Genomic DNA, 20,591 nt, shown 5'->3' with positions numbered 1-20,591 from the left:
GGAGACTAAGTTAAGCGTAATCAATGCACTTTTCTCAGCCTCGACTAGCCTGGGTGCTCACAGACGCCGGGCACACTGGGTGATGAGAGTTTGTTGCCCAAATGAGCGGTCAGGCGAACAGCCAAGGGTCCTGTCTGCCTCTGGGACACCGTCATTTTTCTTGCGGAGGTTTCCCCAAGAGCAAAGCGTCCTGCCCCCACTCGGAATAGCCCCCACACCCCACTCACGCTGTGTGTGGGTACACCTGCCCAACCCGGCCGCAGTCGTAGATGGTGAAGTTGGCCCTGACGATGTTCTGCCCGTGGACCCTCACCGACATCTCGACGGTCACGTGGTCTGGAACAGAACAGGGCGTCCAGGGAGAGAAGGACAAGGGGGCAGGGGGGTCCACCAACACCAGCGGCTGTGCCATCAGGACCCCTCCATGCCTGAGAGCCCACCACCTGAGGGCCCCCATCAGCCGTCCCCGTGGCCCAGACTGTGAGGTGCCTACCTTGGTGGGGCGGGAAGGGCGGGAACTGATCCTTGGGCAGGAGGTTGCAGTAGGCGATCTGGTGGCCGAAGGCTGGGCCCGGGACCCGAGCCACTGTGCGGATGCCGTGGCCATAGTCACAGGCCATCTCCATGCCACTGAGGCTGGGCAGGCTCCCCGAGATCTGCAGGATCATACCCTGGAGGCCAGGGACGCTTAGCTGGGGGTGCGGGGGAGGGGGGAAGGCTGCGCCTCGCACCGCCCCACCCCCACCCTGGAACCTGGGGAGAAGAGGTTGGTCAGTGGCCTTGACCCCAGGCCAGTGGGATGCAGCCCACACGGGCCTCAGTTTCCCCCTCTGCAAAGTGAAACTGAGCACCCTACAGGAGCCAGAGGCCCTGCACGATCTGGCCCCTGGAAAGGATGCCAGCCTCTTTAACAGTCTCTCAAATCATGAGTCTTGTTCCCACTCCAGGGCCTTTGCACTGGCGGGTTCCTCTGCCCAGATGCTCACGCTGGCTTCCTATTGCTGCTCGGATGGTGTCTGGCAGTGAGACCCCCCCCCCACCCCGGCCTGATCTAAAATGTCAACACTGCTCGCTCTGCACCCTGTGCCCTGCTCTGCTTCCCTCTCCACAGCACTTATCACCATCTTGGCATTTTATCTCGTTTCCACTCACTCCTCTGGGAGTGTGTCCACCCCTCGAGGACCAGCGGCTTGCCTCTCTTGTTCACTGCTGTGTCCCCAAGTCCAGGACTGCACGTGGCACAGAGAAGGTGCTCAATAACACCTACTGTTATTGATGAATGAATAAATGAATGAATGGATGGACCAAGCCCCGGACCGCCTGCTTGACCAGAGGACGTATGTGCAGGACTGTGGTGTGTAACGATGGGGAGCGTGGCAGCCCCAGCTCCTGTCGGTCATCAGAACCATCATGTGACAGACAAGGCTGTCTGCCCAGAGAAGCCTCTGAGGGCAGGGCTGGGGCACGGGCACCCATGCCTGTCTGTCCCTCAGCTCCTGCCCCCGGAATCCCCTGCACTGAGGCTGTCTGCTACAGGTAAGCAGGGAGCTGGCTGCGGCAGGCCTAGGCACTCCTGGACACGGACTGGGTGGGGGGCAGCAACTTGAATTCAAATCCCAGCTTGGGCACTCCCCCACTGTATAACCTTGAACAAGTCACTTTACGGCTCTGTGCCTCAGTTTCTCCATCTGTATAAGGGGGATGTTAAGAGCACCCAGGCACTGTTTTCATCATCTGCCTTCAAGATCCTGAGGCGCCGCACCCAGGAGGCTCCACCTCTCAGGTCTGGGTGCCAGGTGAAGGCTTGCTCTCCACCCGCACCCCTGAGCCCGGAGCTGGGGTCCTGGCTCCCCCAGCCTCACCGGGTACTCCTGGTGCACGTTGATCTCGGCCGGCAGGACGGTCATGGCGGGGCAGCGGCCGGGACCCTCGCTGGCACTGGTCCAGAAGTGCGGCTGGCTGGAGTTGGCGCAGTCCTGCTGCAGGGTGCACCTGGGGCGCCCGGCGCAGGTCAGGATCCGGGGCGGTGGGGGGGTTCCCCACCCCCGCGGCCTCCCGGGCCCAGCCTGCGCCCCAGGAGCCTCACCGCGTCTCCAGGGCGCACCAGCCGCAGTAGGCGTCGGCCGCGCCCACGCAGTCCCCGCAGGTGGTGTGCGCGGCGCACGCGGCGACCTTCACCCTGGCCATCTGGAGACAGAGGCGGGGGCCCAGCTCAGCGGGGTGAGGGCGGGGGGCAGCCGGGCGAGGGCCGGAGAGGTTGGGGAAACTGAGGCTGTTACGGCGTGGTGGGGGGGCGGGGGACGAGGCTTCCCTGCAGAGGCCACGGCAGGCCGGAAGGGAGAGGGCGAAGCTTCCAGCAGGAGCAGCCACTCTCAAGCAGAGGCAAGGGGGTGGGGGCGAGCTCAGCGCATCCTGGGGCCTCCTCAGGCTGAGGCCCGGCCGGCCATACCTGGTGGGACGTCATCAGATACAGGTAACCCGGGTCCGCGGGGTCAAACTGCATCACGTGGTGCACAGGTTCCCCATAGGCCACCGTCACCACCTTCCGGCTCACCACCTGCATGCTCTCGTTCAGGTTGATCTGGGGGGGCGGGGCGGGGGGGCTGTCAGGGGATGGGGCGCCAGGAGGGCATCCCCAGGTAGGGGAAGGCTGGGGACCGGCTCTGGGTGGGGGGCTGCCCTGAGCTTGGGAGTCTCAGCCTCAGGCCCTTCCAGGACTGGCGGTGGGTCCGGCCCCGACACTTTGTCCTCTGTTGTGAGCCTCTCCCCCCACCAAGAACCCCCCCCACCCCCGCCCTCACCAGTACGTCCCACCCTGGTATGCACAGGGCCAGGCTTTACAGTTAAGAAAACATTCTCTGGGAGGCTGCGGGCATCAAGCCAGGGAGCGGGGACCTGGGTTTGAATTCTGGCCTTGACATTTGCAAGTTGCACAGGCCCGAGCCGTCCGAGTCACTTCCCCTCTCTGAGCTGTCGGGGCTGAGGACCCCACCCGCCCCGCAGGGCCCGTGGGGCGTGCCAGGGAAGATGCAGGCCAAGCACTGCTGGGGCCAGGCCCCGGAGAGGCGGCAGGACCACTGGTCTCACCCCTCCCCTCTCACACACCCATCTCACAGATGAGGAAACCGAGGCCCAGAGGAGCCAAGGGACTTGGCAAGAGTCCTAAAAGGAAGATGCCTCAGGGCCACGATGGAGGTCTAGGTCCATCTGACCCCAGATCCAAGGCTGGGGTCCAATGTCCAGGCAGGAGAAGGAGCAGGACTAGCTGGGGTCTGGAAGCTTCTCTGGCAGAGGGCCCCTCTGCACGTCCCCCAGAGACCTGACAAGGCTGGTCAGAGACTCATCAAATGGCTCTTCTCCTCTGATCTCACATTCCATGTTGCCTTGTCCAGGCTTTGTCAAGCTCTGAGCAGGGGCAAGGGGTCTAGATGGCTCCCTGGGGCCTCCAGCCGCCCAGTCCCCCTCCGTGGGCTCCAGAGCCTTTACCAGTGCCTCCTGCTTGTAGCATTAATGTGTCCTGGCATTCAAGGCCCTGACTGTCCACCCCATCTTACTCCACGAGCCTCATCTCTAGTCACTAAACCCAACTCAACATCCAGCTCCATGTCTTCTCTGTACTGTGCTCCTGTCTCAAACACCTTCCTCTCCTCCTTGGGCCAGGAGCTATCCTCCCAATGTCTTCAGCAAATCAGCTTCCCTGACGCCCCCCACACCCTAAACTGCAATTACTCTCTCCCCAGCCCCTGGGACATCCGTCATCCCAAGCGGCCTCTTGGCAGGGTCTGTCCCGGGCGGCTTGGCCCCCTGCTTCCCCCAGGCATTCAGCAGACATGTTTCCACCCTTTCCAAAGCCTACCAAGCACCTGGCATGCTCTGGGGCCTGGGCTGGAGGCTGTGATCAAAGCCTCAAGTGAGGCGAGAGTGGGCAGCAGATGGCCTGGCAGGAAGCAGGGTGGTGGGCGCAGAGGTCAGGACTGAGGGGCGGGGCAGCCTCTGGGCTGAATGGACTCGGATTCCACCGCGGTTCCCGCTATGTGGGTTTCCCTGGTGGCTCAGCTGGCAAAGAATCCGCCCGCGATCTGGGAGACCTGGGTTCGATCCCCGGATTGGGAAAATCCCCTGGAGAATAGAAAGGCTACCCACTCCAGTATTCTGGCCTGGAGAATTCCATGGACTGTACAGTCCATGGGGTCGCAAAGAGCCAGACACGACTGAGCGACTTTCACTTTCACTTTCCCCGCTCTGTGACTTTGGGGCCTCAGTGTCCTCATCTGTGAAATGGGGCTCATGGCTCTGCCTCCCTTAAAGGGATGTGAGAATTAAACATGAGGATGCCCGTGACATGCCTGTTGAGGCTGGGTAGACAGTGGTGCCTAATAACTGCAGCTTCATGGGTGGGGGTGGGGGGGAGACTCCTGGACAGATGGGGAAACCGCCCCAGGTCCCACAGCTGGGAGCGCAAGAGCCAGGAGCCACATGCAAGTTTCCAACCGCAACCACAAGCCCCACTGTCTGCGGACCCTCAATGGAAGCTGTGAAGGTGGAGAAGGCCCCCTGCGCCTGCTCCCACACCTGGCATCTCCCCCAGGGATGTCAGCGGTTGGGTCCCGGGGCCGGGCGGGCTGGGACTCCGACCCCCACTGCTCACTACCAGCCTGCGGCGTCTGCCCGGGGAAGCTAACGAATTGGATTATTGGATCTGAATCAATTAGACCAGGGCCTGGTGCAGGTCGGAGCCAGGCCAGACGGCTGACTCTCTGGACAGGCCGGGGGGTGGGAGGTGGCTGGAGGGCCGGTCCATACCCTCCCCTGGGGCCGCTTAGTAGGGAGACCGACTCCTCTCACCCAGCTCTCGGCATCTCGGGGGCGGGAAGCATTACCTGCAGAAACCAGTCACCTTGGTTGGGAGCTGGGGGCATCCTCAGAGGCTGGTGGGAGGAATGGAGGAGGAAACGGGAGGGGGGAGACCCCCACTTGCCAGGGTGTGGCCTCCCCCAGCCCCTGTCAAAGCCCTGCAAGAGTCTTGAGAGGCTGAACTTTCAGCCTTTGAAAGCTGGGGACACTGAAGCCAGGAGAGAATACGCTCACTGCTCCAGGTCAGACAGCCCGCCAAGTGGCGGAGCCCAGGGACCTGAACACAGATCCGGCCCCTGAGCTCTGCTTCCCTCATCTGCACGACGGGAACTCACTGGTGTGAGCCAGAGTGGAAGGAACGGACGTGGAAGATGCCCTCTAACCCGTGGGCCCCCGCCCCGCCCCCGCCAACCACCCCCGGCCCAGCCATACCTTCAGCAGCCGCCCGCTGACCGTGCCCAGGAAGACCACCGTGTAGTTGCCCACCCCGGCCACGGCCACGGAGGAGAGGCCCGGCGCTCGGAACACGGGCAAGGCCTTCAGGGGCTGCAGGACGGACAGCGGGTGCTGCAGGTGGGCGGCCCCACAGTCCAGCTGCTCCGGCTGCAGCTGGAAGAGAGACAGTGCATCAGACCATGGCTCCAGAACCTTCTGTGGCTCCCAGCCCCCCACAGCCGGCCAGAACCTCTGAGCTTTCAAAGTCCTGCTCCTGCTCTGCACGGGGCTCAGGCCCTGGTGCAAGCAGGGCCACGTGTCCGAGCCCAGGTCGACCCCCGCCCTTGGCTTCAGTCACGGAGCTGCCCCTAGCAGAGGGGTCCATTCCGGGTACATAGGAGCTGGCCAGGAGGGGTCACGTGAGGGAGGCAAGAAGGCCCAGGGAGGCCAGCCTCTGCCCCGACTTACCTGCTGACACCCAAGAGGTGTCCCTCCTGTCTGGCTGGGTCTCCATAGCAACCATGGGGTTTTTTCTCCCCCCCAGATTCCTGCTCTGACCCCAGCAACCCCCACCCCCCAACTTGCCAGCAGGCTACTAGACAAAAGGTTGAGGCCTCCCCAAACTGAGACCCCAACACACATCCCTTCATCTGCCCAGATCACAGACGGGCAGGTGTGTCCAAATGCACACTCCTGGCATCCACGTCAGCCCCAACTCACAGAGGCGGGATGACCTTTTGAAAGTTTCTTCTGCAGTTTGCACAAAAATACAACACAGGCCTCCAGCAAGTGCCTCTGAGAAGGCGACTGTGCAAATCCACCAGGACGCGGACACAAGGCTAGTTTAGGAGAGTGGATGGCGCGTGTCACCCAGCAGGGAGGGCCCAGCCCGGGCCACACCACAGATCTGCACTGGCGGTGAAGAAGGACACTCTGGCTGAGGACACTCACAGGGTGTCACCGGGCCTTTCCGGTAAAATGGGCACATGAACATTAATAGTCACGACAGCAAATACAGCACAGGCCACGTTTACTGGGAACTGACCATGCACCAGGCCTGTGCATTGGTTTGCTGAATCCTGGCCCCGCTCTGAGATCCCATGTCACAGATGGGGTAACAGGCTCAGAGGGGGACGTGGCCCACTCCAGGTCACCAGCTGTGATGTCAGGCCACCAGGACTGAAGCGGGCAGCAGGACTGGCTTTACGGCACGGCTTCAGAGAGGAGCTTTCCTCCCTTATCTGTGCTTTCTGCAAGCTGAAGCCACCAATGATGTGCCCACATGGGTTGTGTACACAATCTCAGCTAGTGTTCAAAAGCAAACCATAAATACTGGGTCCTTCATTCTTGGAAAAATAAACACAGCTGAGCCCTGAGCCCAGAGATGGGGTGGGGCTGGGGAGGGCCCCAGGGGCCACAACCCACCACGGGGTGGCCTTTCGCAGGAGAGTTAGGGGCAACCTGAGCAAGTCACATCACTCCTCTGAGCCTCAGTTTACCAAGCTGTGAAGTAGGCACATCTCGGACTTCCCTGTTAAGTCCAGTGGTTGAGAATCTGCCTACCAATGCAGGTGACACAGGTTCGATCCCTAGACTGGGGAGATCCCGGATACTTCGGAGCAATAGAGCCCATGTGGCCCAAATACAGAGCTTGCGCCTAGAGCCTGTGCTCTGCAACAAGAGAAGCCACCTCAACGAAGAGCCCCAGCACCGCAATGAGTTTCAGAAAGCCCGCGCATACCAACGAAGACCCAGCACAGCCAAAAATAAACAAATATTTTTTAAAGTCTTAAAAAAAAAAAAAAAAATCAGTGCATCTCCAGCGCCTCCCTCACAGGCACCTGGATAAGAGACTTCACTGCAGAGCGCCAGCATGCAGCATGGCCCACAGTAAATGCCCCACAAGTGTGAACTGACACTACTGCTGTTTCAGACATGATGGTCACGGACATGACTGTTACCAAGTGGAATTTAGGGGTAAATCATGCCTACCTCAAAAGCTCTCTCACCTGGACCCCCGGGACCACCACAAAGGAGGCTCTCCTGGGCCCTGCTCTCTGGGCTGACTCTGACCTCAACATTTTCCCCCGTAACAGAGCTGCCAGGCGAGCCCTGTAAAGGTGCAGAGGCCTCCTTTGCAGAGAGGTCTCAAACCATCCCTCTCTGATGGTTGACGCGGTACTGAGAATAAGCCTCACATCCTAAACCGCCCTCACACCCCTCCCAGGGGCCTGAGGAGCTGGGGCCTGTCCCTTACCCTCCCCCCTCCACTCCAGCCATGCAGGCCTCGTCTCTGCCCCTCGGTCCAAGCTGGGTCCTACCCCAGGGCCTTTGCACGTGCCAGCCCTGCTGCCTCGGATACCGCCACCCAGACTGTCTTATCACTCTTCGCTCCTCATCTTCCAGCTTCGGACCTATCCTACCTGACTTATCCTCTGTGTTCATTGCGGGGCCTGAGTTGGGGGATGGCCCTGGAAGGTGGCTGCCCACTCCTCTCCCCAGGGCCCACCCCCTGCAATCCCGTGGCTGCAGGGAAGAGGTGAGGCGGTGAGCAGCCAGGAGAGCAGGCACCTGGGCCCCAGACCTTCCACAAGGACGCTTTCCCCGGGGGTTGCATAACTCCTCTTTCCTGAATATGGGTGATGTGTGTCATTAAATAATACGTTGTTCTAAAATTAACATTGCCAACCCTGGCCCAGGGGACACGAGCTTCCTCCCTGAGTTCTGGTGGGGGGCAGGAAGGGGGACCTGGGAGGCCTGGGTGACACCTTTGGGGTTTTCCTTGGTGGGGGTCCCCAGGCTGGCAGGGCGGGGGGTCCTGGGAACCGCCTGGACCAGGGTGATTTGCAGAGAGGGCCAGGCAGAGCGGCCTGGGAATCTGACTCTGGCCTGCCCGCCCCAAAGTGCAGAGCCATTAATTCTGCACCAAAGGAATTCTCTAAAAAGCCTTTCCTCCGACTTTTTTTTTTCTTATCCTAAAAATAAAATAAAAAAAAAAAACTTTAAAGGAGAAGTCACCCATTGGCTGCTCTGTGTGATCTGTGATCCGAGGGGGAAGCTGGCTCCCCAGCTGCCAGGGGAAATCACAAGGCTTCAACCGCCTCGAAAACGGAAGCCGGACACACACGTCCACCGGGCAGGCGGGAGAGGCCTCCGCTCTTGGGGGGATACAGCCCGGGAAAGGGGATCAGCAGGCTCCGGGGACCTGGCGGCTGGCCGTCCCGAGTGTGGCCTCAGCCGAACTCAGTCTCCAAGGGGCAGCAGTCGGCTCCAAGGTCCAAAATACTGCTTGCCCTGACCCTGCGACATGGCCCGAAATTCCTCCAGCAGCACCGGCCCGCCTTTGAGTCTCACTCGGCCTTGGTCTTTCACAACACCAATTTCCCGGGCGCAGGGGGAGGGCTGGGCGCCCACGGCGGCCTCCTCCAACCCACGGGGGGCCACCTTCCCAGCACAGGGCTGGCCAGCCCCTCCCTGGCTCCTGGCCGCCCCGGGTCAAGCTGGCACTCAAGGCCTGGGTGAGCTGGCCCCTGCCGGCTGCTCCGGCCTGGAGTCTCACTTCTCTCTCTGCCTGACCCCTGGCTCCCACCACACTAGTCTCTGCCCTTTCTCAAATGTGGCCACGCTTTCCTCCCAGGGCAGCTGAACCTTCAGAATGCCGTTCCCTCAGCAAGCAACGCCCTTCCCAAACCTCTGAGCCCCTTGGACTCCCCCTTGTCCTGCCCTTTGCCGGGCGTGCCCAGGCAGCAAGCTTTCAGCCCGCCTTCAAGATGCAGCTCCAAAAAAAAAAAAAAAAACACACAACAACCTCTCCCCTCCTCTGTGCTGCTCACCACTTTGATTTCTCCATGAGCTCCTTTAGGGCGGAGACTCTGGGTTTAACTAAAGAAAGGAAACTAATTTTGACTAAAGTGTGAATGACTGTATTCAGCTGCTGCTTTGCCAAACAGAAATACTGAGAACAACACCGCCCATGCTGGGTGCTGGTGAATTGAAGGAAAAGCAAGAGGCAACTGTATGCCGATGGTGTGTGTGGCAACACAGGTCTCCAGGGCCAGGCAGCACCTGGCTGCTACTCCTGGCTCCTCTAAGAACCTCAGTTTATCCCTCTCAAAAATGGGATGAGTGGCGGGCGGCTGCTGGCCTCAGCTCTTTTCCAGGAGAGTAGAACACTCCCTCCCTTCCCAGTCTGGCTGGCTGCCTCCCGGGGCCAAAGCTCAGCTCTGCCCACTCTCACATTAGAGCGCTGACATATTGATTTCACTACCAACTGTAATTGTGTTGACTTTCTCTCCCCAGGAAGCCAGTGGAACAGCGGCATCCAGAGCCTGCTGCTCAGGCCTCCCGCCTCCTGCCCGCAGACCCCAGCAAACCCCAGTCCCACGGCAGGCGGCTCCGAGGAGGATGAGGCGTCAACAGCCGACTACAAGCCCCAGCGGTTCCGCCCCCGGTGTAGACGGTGTAGACGACACCGGCTCTGGGGCCTCTGTGTCTGGGAATTGGGGGGGCCCGTTCCTGCCTCGAGGCTTTTGATTGCTATCGAACCCTGACCCCGGGAAGGTGAGGTTTCACTGCCGAGGAGCTGAAAGAACACAATCTGGGGCGTGAAGAGCAGGCGGCAGGGTGGCCTGCGCCATCACGAGGGGCTGGGGGCTGGACGGAGACCCTCCCCAACTCTGACCAGCAGCCAGAAGGAGCCTTCACAACCGCAAAGCACTACATGCAACGCGCGTCGTCACTTCAGTCGTGTCCGACTCTGTGTGACCCCGTGGGCTGCAGCCCGCCAGGCTCCTCTGTCCATGGGATTCTCCAGGCAAGAACACTGGAGTGGGCTGCCATGCCCTCCTCCAGGGGATCGTCCCAGCCCAGGAGCTGGACCCATGCCTTTCAGGTCTCCTGCATTGGCAGGTGGGTTCTTTACCACTAGCATCACCTGGGAAGCCCATGCAGGAACTATCTCTACTGTCTTTATAACCTCCTGTAAACCTAGTTGTTTCAAACTAAAATGCTGTTTAAAAAAAAGAAAAGATGGGACGTCCCTGGTGGTCCACTGGTTCAGAACCCACCTTGCAATGCAGAGGACGCAGGTTCGATCCCTGGTCAGGGAAGTAAGATACCACATACCGCAGAGCAGCGAAGCCCACACGCTGCATCTACTGAGTCTAAGTACCACAACTATAGAGTCCGTGTGTTGCAACAAAAGATCCCACGTGATGCAAGAAACAGCCCATGTGCTGTGACTAAGCCCCGATGCAGACGAATAACTAAATCAGTTAAAAAAAAAAAAAAAAAACGCAGGGACCTTCCTGGTGGTCCAGTGGTTAAGACTCCGAGCTCCCACTGCAGGCGGCACGAGTTCGATCCCTGGTCAGGGCACTAACATCACACGTGCCCAGCTGCGTGGCCATCAGAAAACAAATGGAAAAAGGCAAAGCAGGCTGTGCCCCTCCCATGCTCTACAGCCTTCAGTGGCTCCCCGAGTGCCCTCAACATAAACCCAAACTTAGCCCCCAGGCCCCCAAGGCCCTGTTGCACCTGGCCTGCCCCTCTGTGGCTCCCCTCAACCCCTGTCCCGGCGGCTCCTTCTCCCGCAGCGTGGACAGGTGAGGAGGGCTGGGAGGGTGCCCTGAGGACAAGGCTGGACAAGCAGGAGCCGGCAGGGCCCGGCAGGGTAGCAGTGGGGGTCCGGTACTCTGGCCTGGAGAAGTCCATGGACAGAGGACCTTGGCAGGCTGCAGTCCGCAGGGTTGCAGAGAGTTGGACATCACACACACACATACACACACAGCCTCAAAAGGCAGGCCTAGAGACAGGGCACTCACCGCACGCTGCTTCCCACAGAGCTCCGGTGAGTAACCTCTCTCCCAAGCTTCCTCCGAAGCTCTGTGGTTAAAGGGGACGGGTCCCCCAGGGCTCCGAGGGCACAGGTCGGCCCCAGGTTTGAAGCCACCCCTGGGCCCCTCAAACCCAAACTTCTCCCAACCATGTCAGCCCGCAGGGCCTCCCGGGACACGACCCCACTGAGTGACCCTCCACAGAGGGTAAACCGAGGCAGGGAAAACCTGGGCTACTGTGTGCGGGTCCTGGGAGGGGGCAGGACAGACCCAGCTCTGGGGGGGCTCCGGCAACAGCCCCCACACCAAGGAGGAGGCTGCTTGCCGCCAAGAAAGGAAATACCAGCACCTTCCCATTGGGAGTCGAGATGCTCACTTCCTGGGGCGGGGGACGTGCGGGGCAGTGCGGGAGAGAACGGCCAACCAGGCCAGAGGACAAGTCGGTCAGCAGGCCTGGCTCTGAGCCCGGGGGGGAAAGTTGGGGAAACTGAGGCACGGAGGGGGCAGAGGCTCCCTTAGGACACATGGTGCGGTTATCCCGACCTGGCCTGAATCAGGCAGGAAACGGGCACGACAGTTTGCATGCACCCTTCCAGGCTTTCGAGGGGCCCGCCTCGGTCTCCCTGACCCCTGACCTCTGGAGCAGGGGGCTCGCCCAGCGCCAAGGGCTGAGCGGATCAGCCAGCCGGGCCGCCCTGAGCACCATGTGCCCATCCACCCCCAACGGGCACCCCTGACCTGCCAGTCTGAAGGGACGGCCCCAGGCTGGGGTCAGAGACTGGGCCACACTGCCGACCTGCCGTGTGAGGACGCCGAGCACACACGCTCCCGGCGTGTTCCCATTTAACAGGCAGAGAAACTGAGGCTCCTGAAGCGCCAAGTCTCTCAACTCCGTGTGGGCTGCCCCGCCCTCACTGAGCCTCATCTGTGAAATGGGGACAGGCCCTGCACCCGCCACAGAGGCTCAGTTCACAGCAGCCCCCAATCCTGGGGGCTACAACGTTCCCAGTTAGTTCTGCAGGCCGCCGGGCAGAGGCCAGGGACGCCTGAGGACAGGAGGGCCCCCCCCAGGAGCAGCTGCGCCCCCGCTCCCTCAAGTCCAGCATCGGAGGCTGGACCAGCCACGCCGCTCTCGCCCGGGGCCTGCCTGGGAACTGCCGGCGCGGCCGCTGACTCAAGCAGCCCTTGTTTTGTTAGCTGGATGCGGCCCCCTGGACACCCGGCTCCCCCTTCTCGAAGCTGTTTCTCATTCCAGCCCGGCCTGGCCGCGTTTCCAGCCCTCCCCCCGGGTCCCGGAGGAGCCCAGGACGGGATGGGCAGCCAGGACTCAGGCCAAGGTGGCGGGGGCGGGGGCTTGTGGGGTTAGAGGGGGGAGTGGATGGTTCGCCAGTGGGGGCAGGGCAACTCCTTGCCCTGGGGGGGATGGGTTTGGATCCCCACTCCTTCCCCTGAAGGGACGCGGGCCAGGAGGAGCTGGGAGCAGCTGTCTCTCCTGGGGACGCTGGGCCCTCCTCCTCCAGGGGCTGAACTCACACCCTCCTGCCCATCCCCTGGGGTGCTGGCCTGGGTCCCAGAGTCATCTTACAACAGCTTGTGACCGCAGCCCAGGGCAGCGGGGTGGGGGGGCCCTGAGCAAACATCTCTGGGCCGGGTCCCATGTGCTGGAGACATGGAGACATGTCCCTTCTCTCTAGCTGCCAGCATCCCAGTCCAGGGACCGACCCTCAGTGGGAAAGGGACAGCTTTACAACTACAGCGACGCAGTAGCACCAGTAACGCAGCAGGAAAAAGCAGCGATGGTTTCCTGCGTGCAGAGACCTCTGTCCGGAGAACCTCACGTGCCCCTGCTACTTTACAGCAAAGGAAGCTGAGGCACAGAGAGATCAAGTGACTTGCCCCGGGTCATACCGCCAGAAAGCCGGACGTGAGCCTCACACCTGGGCAGGCTGGCTCCCGAACCCCACAGTCCCGCCACCCCCCTGCTCTGTTGGGGACCACCAACAGCTGCGGGGAATTTGGCCGCTTGGAGCTGGAAAGGCCCTGGGTTGGGAGCTGGGGCCCATCAAGGAGCTGACCAGCTCTAGAGGCTCCAACGCCTCCATCACAGACGGTGGAGGGCTCTGAGAGGGGCTGGGGGTGGAGGTGAGCGCCCACGGTGGCTGAGTTCCGTTCTGGCCCGGCCTCCGCTTCAAGGCCTCTGCCCACGGCCCGCCCCCCCATTATTTACCGATCAGAGCAGAAAGTGCTCCGTGATTAACGCCCCACCGGGGCCTCGTGGGGCCTCGTAATGGAGCTGCGAGCTTCCTCCCTCCCCCAGCGCGTGATTTATTGTGTTTCAGGGTGACGGATGGTGGACGGGGCGGGGCGAGCCTCGCTGGCCCGGCCGATCGCAGGGGCCCTGGCATCGCACTGGGGACCCAGGGCTGCCGGAGAGTGTGGGCGGCCCGGGGCCCTTCCTGGCAGCCTGCGGGGCTCAGCCCTGGCCCAACACAGGCTTTGGAGAGAAGGGACTCGGCCGAGCTCTGGGGGCAGTTGGGATCCACATCCACGTGGCCTGTGCCAGGAGACTTCCCGGGCCTGTGCCCACGCGCGCGGGGACCAGCTGGTTTCCATGGCGACCCCCCACGCCGCTGGCAGAGCCGGAGGGGCCCTCGGGAGTCACCCGGTCCAGCCCCAGTGGGGGCTCCCGCCGGCTCCAGGCAGGACTGACGCAGGGCCGGCAGCCCTGGGTCTGCTCCGGAGCCAGACCGCCCGTGTCTCACTCTTTCCCCAAGGCCTTGCTGGCTCCCCGCAGCCCACAGGACAGCGTCCAGACCCTTGGCCTGCACCCCAGGCCTCACAGACTTCTCAGCTTCATCTCTGCCTGCTACCCAAGCCATGTTCTACTGCATCTATGGACCTCTGCCCTGGCTGTGTCCTCTGCCTGGAAGGCCTCCCCCAGCCCTATCCGTCAAAGGCTCTGCTGCAATACCCCCTCCTCCAGGAAGCCCTCCCTGACTCCCTGAGACGAGGCTGGTCAGCGTGCAGCTCTGGCTTGGGTGTTCTACCTCCTGTCTTGATCTCCTCCCCGACCATCTGGGGGCTCCTGGAGGAAGGCGTAGGGGCTGATTCATCTCTTTTGCGGGGCTGCCGGGTAACAGAGCTGAGCCCCCCTCCCCGCCACTCTCCAGGGCACCCTCCAGCAGCAGCAGAGACAGGCAGGGCATGTTGCCTAGGAGGTCTGGGCTCTGGTGGGCGAAGGTGGAGACGGCTGCGGTCATGGGAGCCCATGACCCAGGAGCCCTGCACCCAGGGGACCTGGTCCCAGCCTGGGACCATGCTGGGCGTGGGACTCAGCAGTTCTGCTGGCCCCGCTGGGAAGTTCTCGCCACAGCCCCAGCAGGGGAGGGATGTCCCTGGGTCTTACTCAGTTCTTTCACCTTCAAGAGGGACCCACCCACCCTTCCCACCGTGACCTTGAGGGCCTCTGAGGCTCACACCCGTCAGGTCAGCATTTTCAGAGCAAATGAGGAGGGAAGGTGATGAGCATGGACTCCAAAACCCAACATCTGCTCCACCGCTGTGTGACCTCGGGCAAGTCACTGACCCTCTCTGGGCCTCTGTTTTCCCTTTCTGTAGCCTGGGGGCAATCCTAACCCCATTCTATTTCTGGCAGGGTTAAAAGAGACACACCGCACGCAATTTGGCAAAGTACCCAACACAGAGTAAGTTCCCAGGAAGCAACAATAATAAGATAATAATAACGATGCTGTGGCTGACGGGGGCGGTTCTGGCAGCAGAGGGAGGGCTTTCCGGCCACCCGGCAGCCCAGTTCAGACTGGGAAACCGAGGCCCAGAAAGGGGAAGGGGCCCCTCAGGCTCCTCTCCTGCTCTCTACCCTCTGGCAATCAGAACCTGGAACCCGGCCTGCTTCCTTCATCTCCACGAAAACCAGCCGCCGCGGCAGTGGGCAGATCAGACTCCCGGAGAGGGAGATTCTGCAGGGCCCAAGCCAACGCACGCACGGCGGCCTCCGCTGGACTCCAGGCAGCCCTGATCTCGTCGCCGGCCAAGCCCACTTTACAGATGGGGAAATACAGGCCCGGAGGAGGAGAGTGACTAGCTGGAGGCCAACAGGAGGAGGTGCAGAGGCAGGATTTGCATCCAGGGAGTTGGCACCAGGGTCCAGCACTGACCCGTCCACCGCTCTGGGCGTGCCTGGGCGTGGCGGGGGCAGTGACATGCCCTCCACCTTCCTAGCGGGCTCCGGAGCATGAAAGCTGCCCTGCCCTAGGACACAGCACGGGCCGGGGCGGCCGTCAGGGCTGAAAGCAGCTGTCAAGTCACTCAAACCGACCACACCTCTCACTCACGCACCCAAAGGGCGAGCGCTGACAATCCCCTTCTCACAGATGAGTATCACTAGGTGCCTTCCCTGCCGCCCTGACTTCCTCAGGAGACCCGATCGGCAACCCCAGCCCCCCAGCTTGTGACCTGGCCTCTGCAGGCGTCCCCGCCAGCCTCACGCTGCTCAGGAACTGAGTCACTGCAGTGGCAGCTCCCGGCTTCCATCCGGGGCCAGCTGGGAGGTGCCGTCACAGAGGGCGTTTCATGTCAAGGCAGAGGCCCTCCCAAATCTCCCCGGGGGTGGGGTGGTGGGTAACTGCAGACCCCCAGCTGAGAGCCCACAGCTAACACGGGAGGACATCCACCGCGGACTCCAGAGCCAGCCAGCCAGTCTGCAGACCCTGCTCTGCTAACCAGCTGTGTGAGACCCTGGGCCTCGGTTTTCCCATCTGTAAAGTGGGGATAACAGCACTCCCTGCCTCACAGGCTGGAGGCGGGTGTTGTGAGAGCAAACACACTGGTGCCTCTGAAGGGCCCGCAGAGCATTCTTCTCAGAACCGGGAATGCAGCCCCCGAGAGCCGTCCGCACACCCCTCAGCCCACCAGACTCGCCGCGGCTGCACCACCAATGGCAGTGGGGATGCCGGGCCTGGTGTATCTTGGCCTGCGCCTCCTGCCAGGGAGCCTGGGCTGGAGGGCAGCCGACACTCCCCTCTCTCCCCACCACCCCGCACCCCGCTCCCCTGCAGGGCCTGCCTCGGCCCCATCTCCTCCCGCCTCTGAGCGCTCCCTGCCCCGGGGGCTGTTCCACACACTGAGCACACTTTTCCAGGAGGTATTTCTCTTCTTCTGGTACCAGTACCTCCACCTGCCATGGCCTGGGTGCTTCTTGTGAGATTTCAGTTCAGGAGGAGACACTGTTCCATTTGACCAGGGGAATGCAGGAGGCCCAGAGAGGTAGATGCCTTACGTTGGGTCACACAGCTGACAGGCAGGAGGAAAAACTCACCACCAGCTTCACCCTCGTGTACCTGGCGGTCAAGACTGACGACGCGCCCTGGGCAGAGAGGTATGGTAACCATCTCCTGGCCCAGGAGCCCGTCTGTCTCTTTAGGCTAGAAAGTCATTCTGCCAACCCCACTGGAGCCCCCATCCTAAGTCCCACCCGGTGTCTCTGCTCATACTCTCGACCACGGGGAGCTCACCCCCAGCCTCCAGCCCAACTCCAAATGGAAAGCCATCTTGCAAGCTTATCCTCCTCCACCTCCACCCTGCATTTCAGCCCCTAAATCGGTTCAGAAAACGCCTTCTTGACGACGGGCACCCACCCACTGCATGCCAGTTTAAAAACTGCCTGAGCGTTTTTTTTCCACCTTTACTATAAAAAGACACCTTGAAAATGCAACACTGACATTTCCCTGTTGGTTTTCTTTTTGATTTAAAAACACGAACCTTTCGGTCACTCAAAGGTTGAAGGGAGAGACCCAGGGAAGGGAGCTGGACTCAGCCTGCGCTCGCTGTGTTGGGGGGCTCTGTGCCTCAGTTTCCCCACCAATCGCACAAGGTGACCTCCCAACCCACTTTCAAACCGCATTCACAAACTGAGGGAAGGGATCTGATCTACACGCGATGGAGGCTCATTCACTCCCTCACTTTCTCAAAATAGTACAAAGGCCCAGATATGCCCAAAGCAATCAGTGACAAAGCTGAGGACCTCTGAAGCCCAGGGGCCAAGGTTCTCCACCTCTTCGTCGTCTTCAAGGTGGAGGGCAGGGGCAGAGCCTGTCAGAGGAGAAGCCGGAATGTCTGAGGCCACCCCGACCGGGGCTCTGGAGTTCCAGGCCCTGAAGGAAAGAGCACGAGGGGAGGGTATCCAGAGGCCTGGAGGAGCCACCCGGCTTGGGGGTCAGACATCGCCGGAGAGGAGATGGAAGACCAGGGTCCTGGCCCCTGTGGGCAGCCCCACCGAGACCCCCTGCTGCTGCAGCAGTCAGGCCCGAGGGGGTTGGGAGGGAGACAGACACCCCGCCCCCGACCAAACTCACTCTCTCCCCCAGAGGCACCCGTCGCATCCCCTACCCCGCTTTCCACCCCAGTGCTGGGCTGGACGGGGCCGCGCCCTCCTCCATGCTGTCCGTCCCCACCTCTGGGGCTGCATCTCTGCATGCAAACCCGTCCACAGCCCCCTGCTTCCCTCCATGCGCTCAGACCAGGCCCACCAGGCCGCTCATACCCGTCCCCCAGGAACAAGGCCCGGCTGGCTGCCCCCACGGGCTGCCCCCAGCGTCCGCCACAGGGCCCAGCACGCAGTAGGTGCTCAAGAAACATGTGCAGATGCAGGAGGGACTCACTTGTCTGCAAGACGGCACCCGCCTCCTTCCTTCTCACCCTGCTTCTCCTCTGTCCTCAACTAGCAACTTTCCAAACTAGCTCCATTAAATACAACCCCAGTAACTGCAAGCACCTGCGCCCGGCGCGCTGCTAGGGGCCTCACCTGTGGCATCTTATTTAATCCTGCCGCAGTCCTGGAAGGCCGGTACTTTTGTTATCGCTCCCATTCTACAGACGGGGAAACTGAGGTGCTCCTTCAGAGCGGATGCTCTGGCGGAAGCCCTTCGAGTCCCTCACTCCCCCACCCCGAGTCCCCAGGACACAGCGTGCCTAGGGCAGGCCCGCCTACGCCCCCCAACCCAGCTCACACTTCCCGATCCCCGCCCCTGGCACGCTGATCACCCTGCACCACCCCAGCCCGCCTTGCTGCTCCAGGCCCCTGGACGTGTGACCCTTGGCCTGGACCCCTCCCTTCTTCTCCTGCCCTCTTCATGAGCCCGATTCCTGTTCACCGCCCCACCTGCGCTTTGACACCACCCTCCCCAGAGGCCTGGAGGCCCCCCTCTGTGCTCCGCCATAACCGCGCCCACGGCCTGGCCCCGTGTCTGGCCCTCCACTGGCCTAGCATGGTCCACCAGAGCAGATGGTGAGGCAGCCAGCACTGGTCCCCAGCGCACAGCAACACCGCAGGGACTTAGGAAACGTTTCCTGGGTCTTCAGGATTGCAGAATAAGCCAGAAGAGGTCACTGGTTGATGTCTAGGACTAAGCTCAGACATGCTACTAACACCCTGGGGGTAGTAATAACTGGAACAGCGCACATCTACCAGGGGCCTGCTACGCGCTGGGTACTGAAAATTAACTCATTTGGTCCTTGTCAATCCTTAGAGATAAGGATTGACAGTTGGATGGCATCACCGACTCAATGGACATGAGTTTGAATAAACTCCAGGAGTTGGTGATGGACAGGGAGGCCTGGCGTGCTGCAGTCCATGGGGTCGCAAAGAGTTGGACACGACTGAGCGACTGAACTGAATTGAACTGAACTGAATACTTAGCGATCTAAGGTCCCCACTTTACAGATGAGGCAACTAAGCCTCAGAGAGAGTAAGCCACTTGTCAAGGTCACACAGCTGGGAAGCAGCAAGAGCAGGATTTAACCCAGGGTGCGAAGTCCAAATCCTTAGCTTGTAAGGGGGCAGCGGGCAAGAATAACCACTGCCCTTCCCACCCCCCTCAGAGCAGGGCTAGAGGTCTCTGACACATCTGGGAACGGCCCTGGCCTGTGCCCACAGCTGGGCACGGGGAAGGGAGAGGGGTGTGACGGACGCCGGGCAGGGCCAGGAGTCGGCCCCACTCTGGGGTGGAGAGGGGGCCCTGGGCCACTCTGTCCCTGGGGCGGTGTCCCTGCAGAGGCCCTGCCCCCCAGGAAAGGGAAGCCCCAGCCCCCTTCAGCAGAGTGACTCACGGCCGCAGGCCAGGCCAGGCTGGGGACGCGGGACCGTGGGAACCAGGGCGGCTCCTGCCGGAGGGGGAAGGGAGGCTGCGGCCTGAGGAATCCCACAGATGGCCTCACACCGCGGCCCAGTGGCCGCGCAGGCCTAGAAAGGCCCTTCCAACGGGTCTCCCCTCCGGACAGCAGGGAAACTCCCCCCTCCCCTCCGGCAGCTCTGAGACCCACCCCGGACACAAAGCTTGTGTCCCACAGCCCGGCGGGGTGCGAGGGTCCCAGGAGGGGAAGAGTGGATATCCCGAGCATGGCGCTGGGGCTCCCAGTCCGCCCGCCCGCTCACCCACCGTGACCTTCCCTTTCAGGGCAGCCGGCCAGCCGGGTGGGGGCACTGGCAGGGGCCGACCCAGCTGCAGCGAAGGAATCTGTGTTTTCTCAAAGCTCCAGTGTTGGGCACACCCACGGGGGGAAATAATTCATCTCGTGACCAGCTTGCTGGGCCCTGAGGATCACGGAGAAGGGATGGGGCAGGGCCCCAGGGAGGGCTCCTTCCCGTCCTCTCCAGGGAAGGCTGAGTTCTGCACTTGGAGAAGTTGAGGCTTCCGAGGGGAGTGGCCGGGGGTCCCCTGACTCAGCTGGGGATGGAGAACGGGGAAAAGGCACGGGGGTCCACCTCCAGGGCCCCCTGAAGAAGGAACCCCTTGCTGGCTGGCTTCCTTGAGGACCACACAGTTCCCTCCAGCACCCTTGAGTCGCGTTCACCCCAGATCAACGCAGACATCGAACCCCCAGCCAGGACACCCCCTCGCCCCTGCCCAGCCCAGCCCCAGGTGCCTGGGCCGCATCCCCCCCCACCCTGGCTGCTGGGGTACCTGGCCCTCCCCACTCAGGAGCTACACACAGTACTGCTCACCTCCCTCCCCTCCTGGAGCGGCAGCTCCCCACCCCGACCACCCTGACTCCTCCGAGACACACACACACACACACACACACTCTGAGCTCCATGTCTGTAAAGCAGCAGAGGCGTGCCAGCACTCAGATGCCGAGGCCACACAGCCTGGACGCAGATCCTGCCTCTGCTCCTCTTGAGCTGTGTGAGCTTCAGCAAGTTACTTAGCCTCTCTGGGCCTCAGTTGCTTCATCCATAAAATGGGGATGGGAACAGAGCCTAGTCAAGAGGACTACTGTTTGAACGCAGAGTCACGCTCTCCTGATGTGCTTAGGAGGCGAAACCCCCACGCCGGGCGCACGCTGAATGCTCAGGAAAGGTGTGCTCTTGCCAGCCGGCAGCCTCCCTGGAGCACCTATGGGTTCCCAAATGCCAGGGGCCCCGTGCCGCCCACACTCGACTGCCTCCACTCC

The 20,591-nt window shown here is 61.7% G+C and overlaps 1 protein-coding gene across 1 annotated transcript in view; it reads right to left on the bottom strand.

Moving 5' to 3' along the window:
* Window positions 1-20,591, bottom strand: part of PLXND1 (plexin D1) — a 48,135-nt gene that overhangs the window by 25,388 nt on the left and 2,156 nt on the right. The window contains exons 2-7 of the mRNA XM_043885514.1: window positions 5,287-5,463; window positions 2,450-2,581; window positions 2,087-2,187; window positions 1,863-1,992; window positions 494-671; window positions 228-336 (exon numbers count right to left, since the gene is read on the bottom strand). Coding sequence (XP_043741449.1) covers window positions 228-336; window positions 494-671; window positions 1,863-1,992; window positions 2,087-2,187; window positions 2,450-2,581; window positions 5,287-5,463 — 827 coding nt within the window. The remainder of the gene's footprint in view (window positions 1-227; window positions 337-493; window positions 672-1,862; window positions 1,993-2,086; window positions 2,188-2,449; window positions 2,582-5,286; window positions 5,464-20,591) is intronic.

The sequence above is a fragment of the Cervus elaphus genome, chromosome 24 (genome assembly GCF_910594005.1).
Source record: "Cervus elaphus chromosome 24, mCerEla1.1, whole genome shotgun sequence".
NCBI classification, from domain to species: Eukaryota; Metazoa; Chordata; class Mammalia; order Artiodactyla; family Cervidae; genus Cervus; species Cervus elaphus.
Note: the sequence above shows the minus strand (reverse complement) of the source record. Positions and strands in the feature narration are given on the sequence as shown.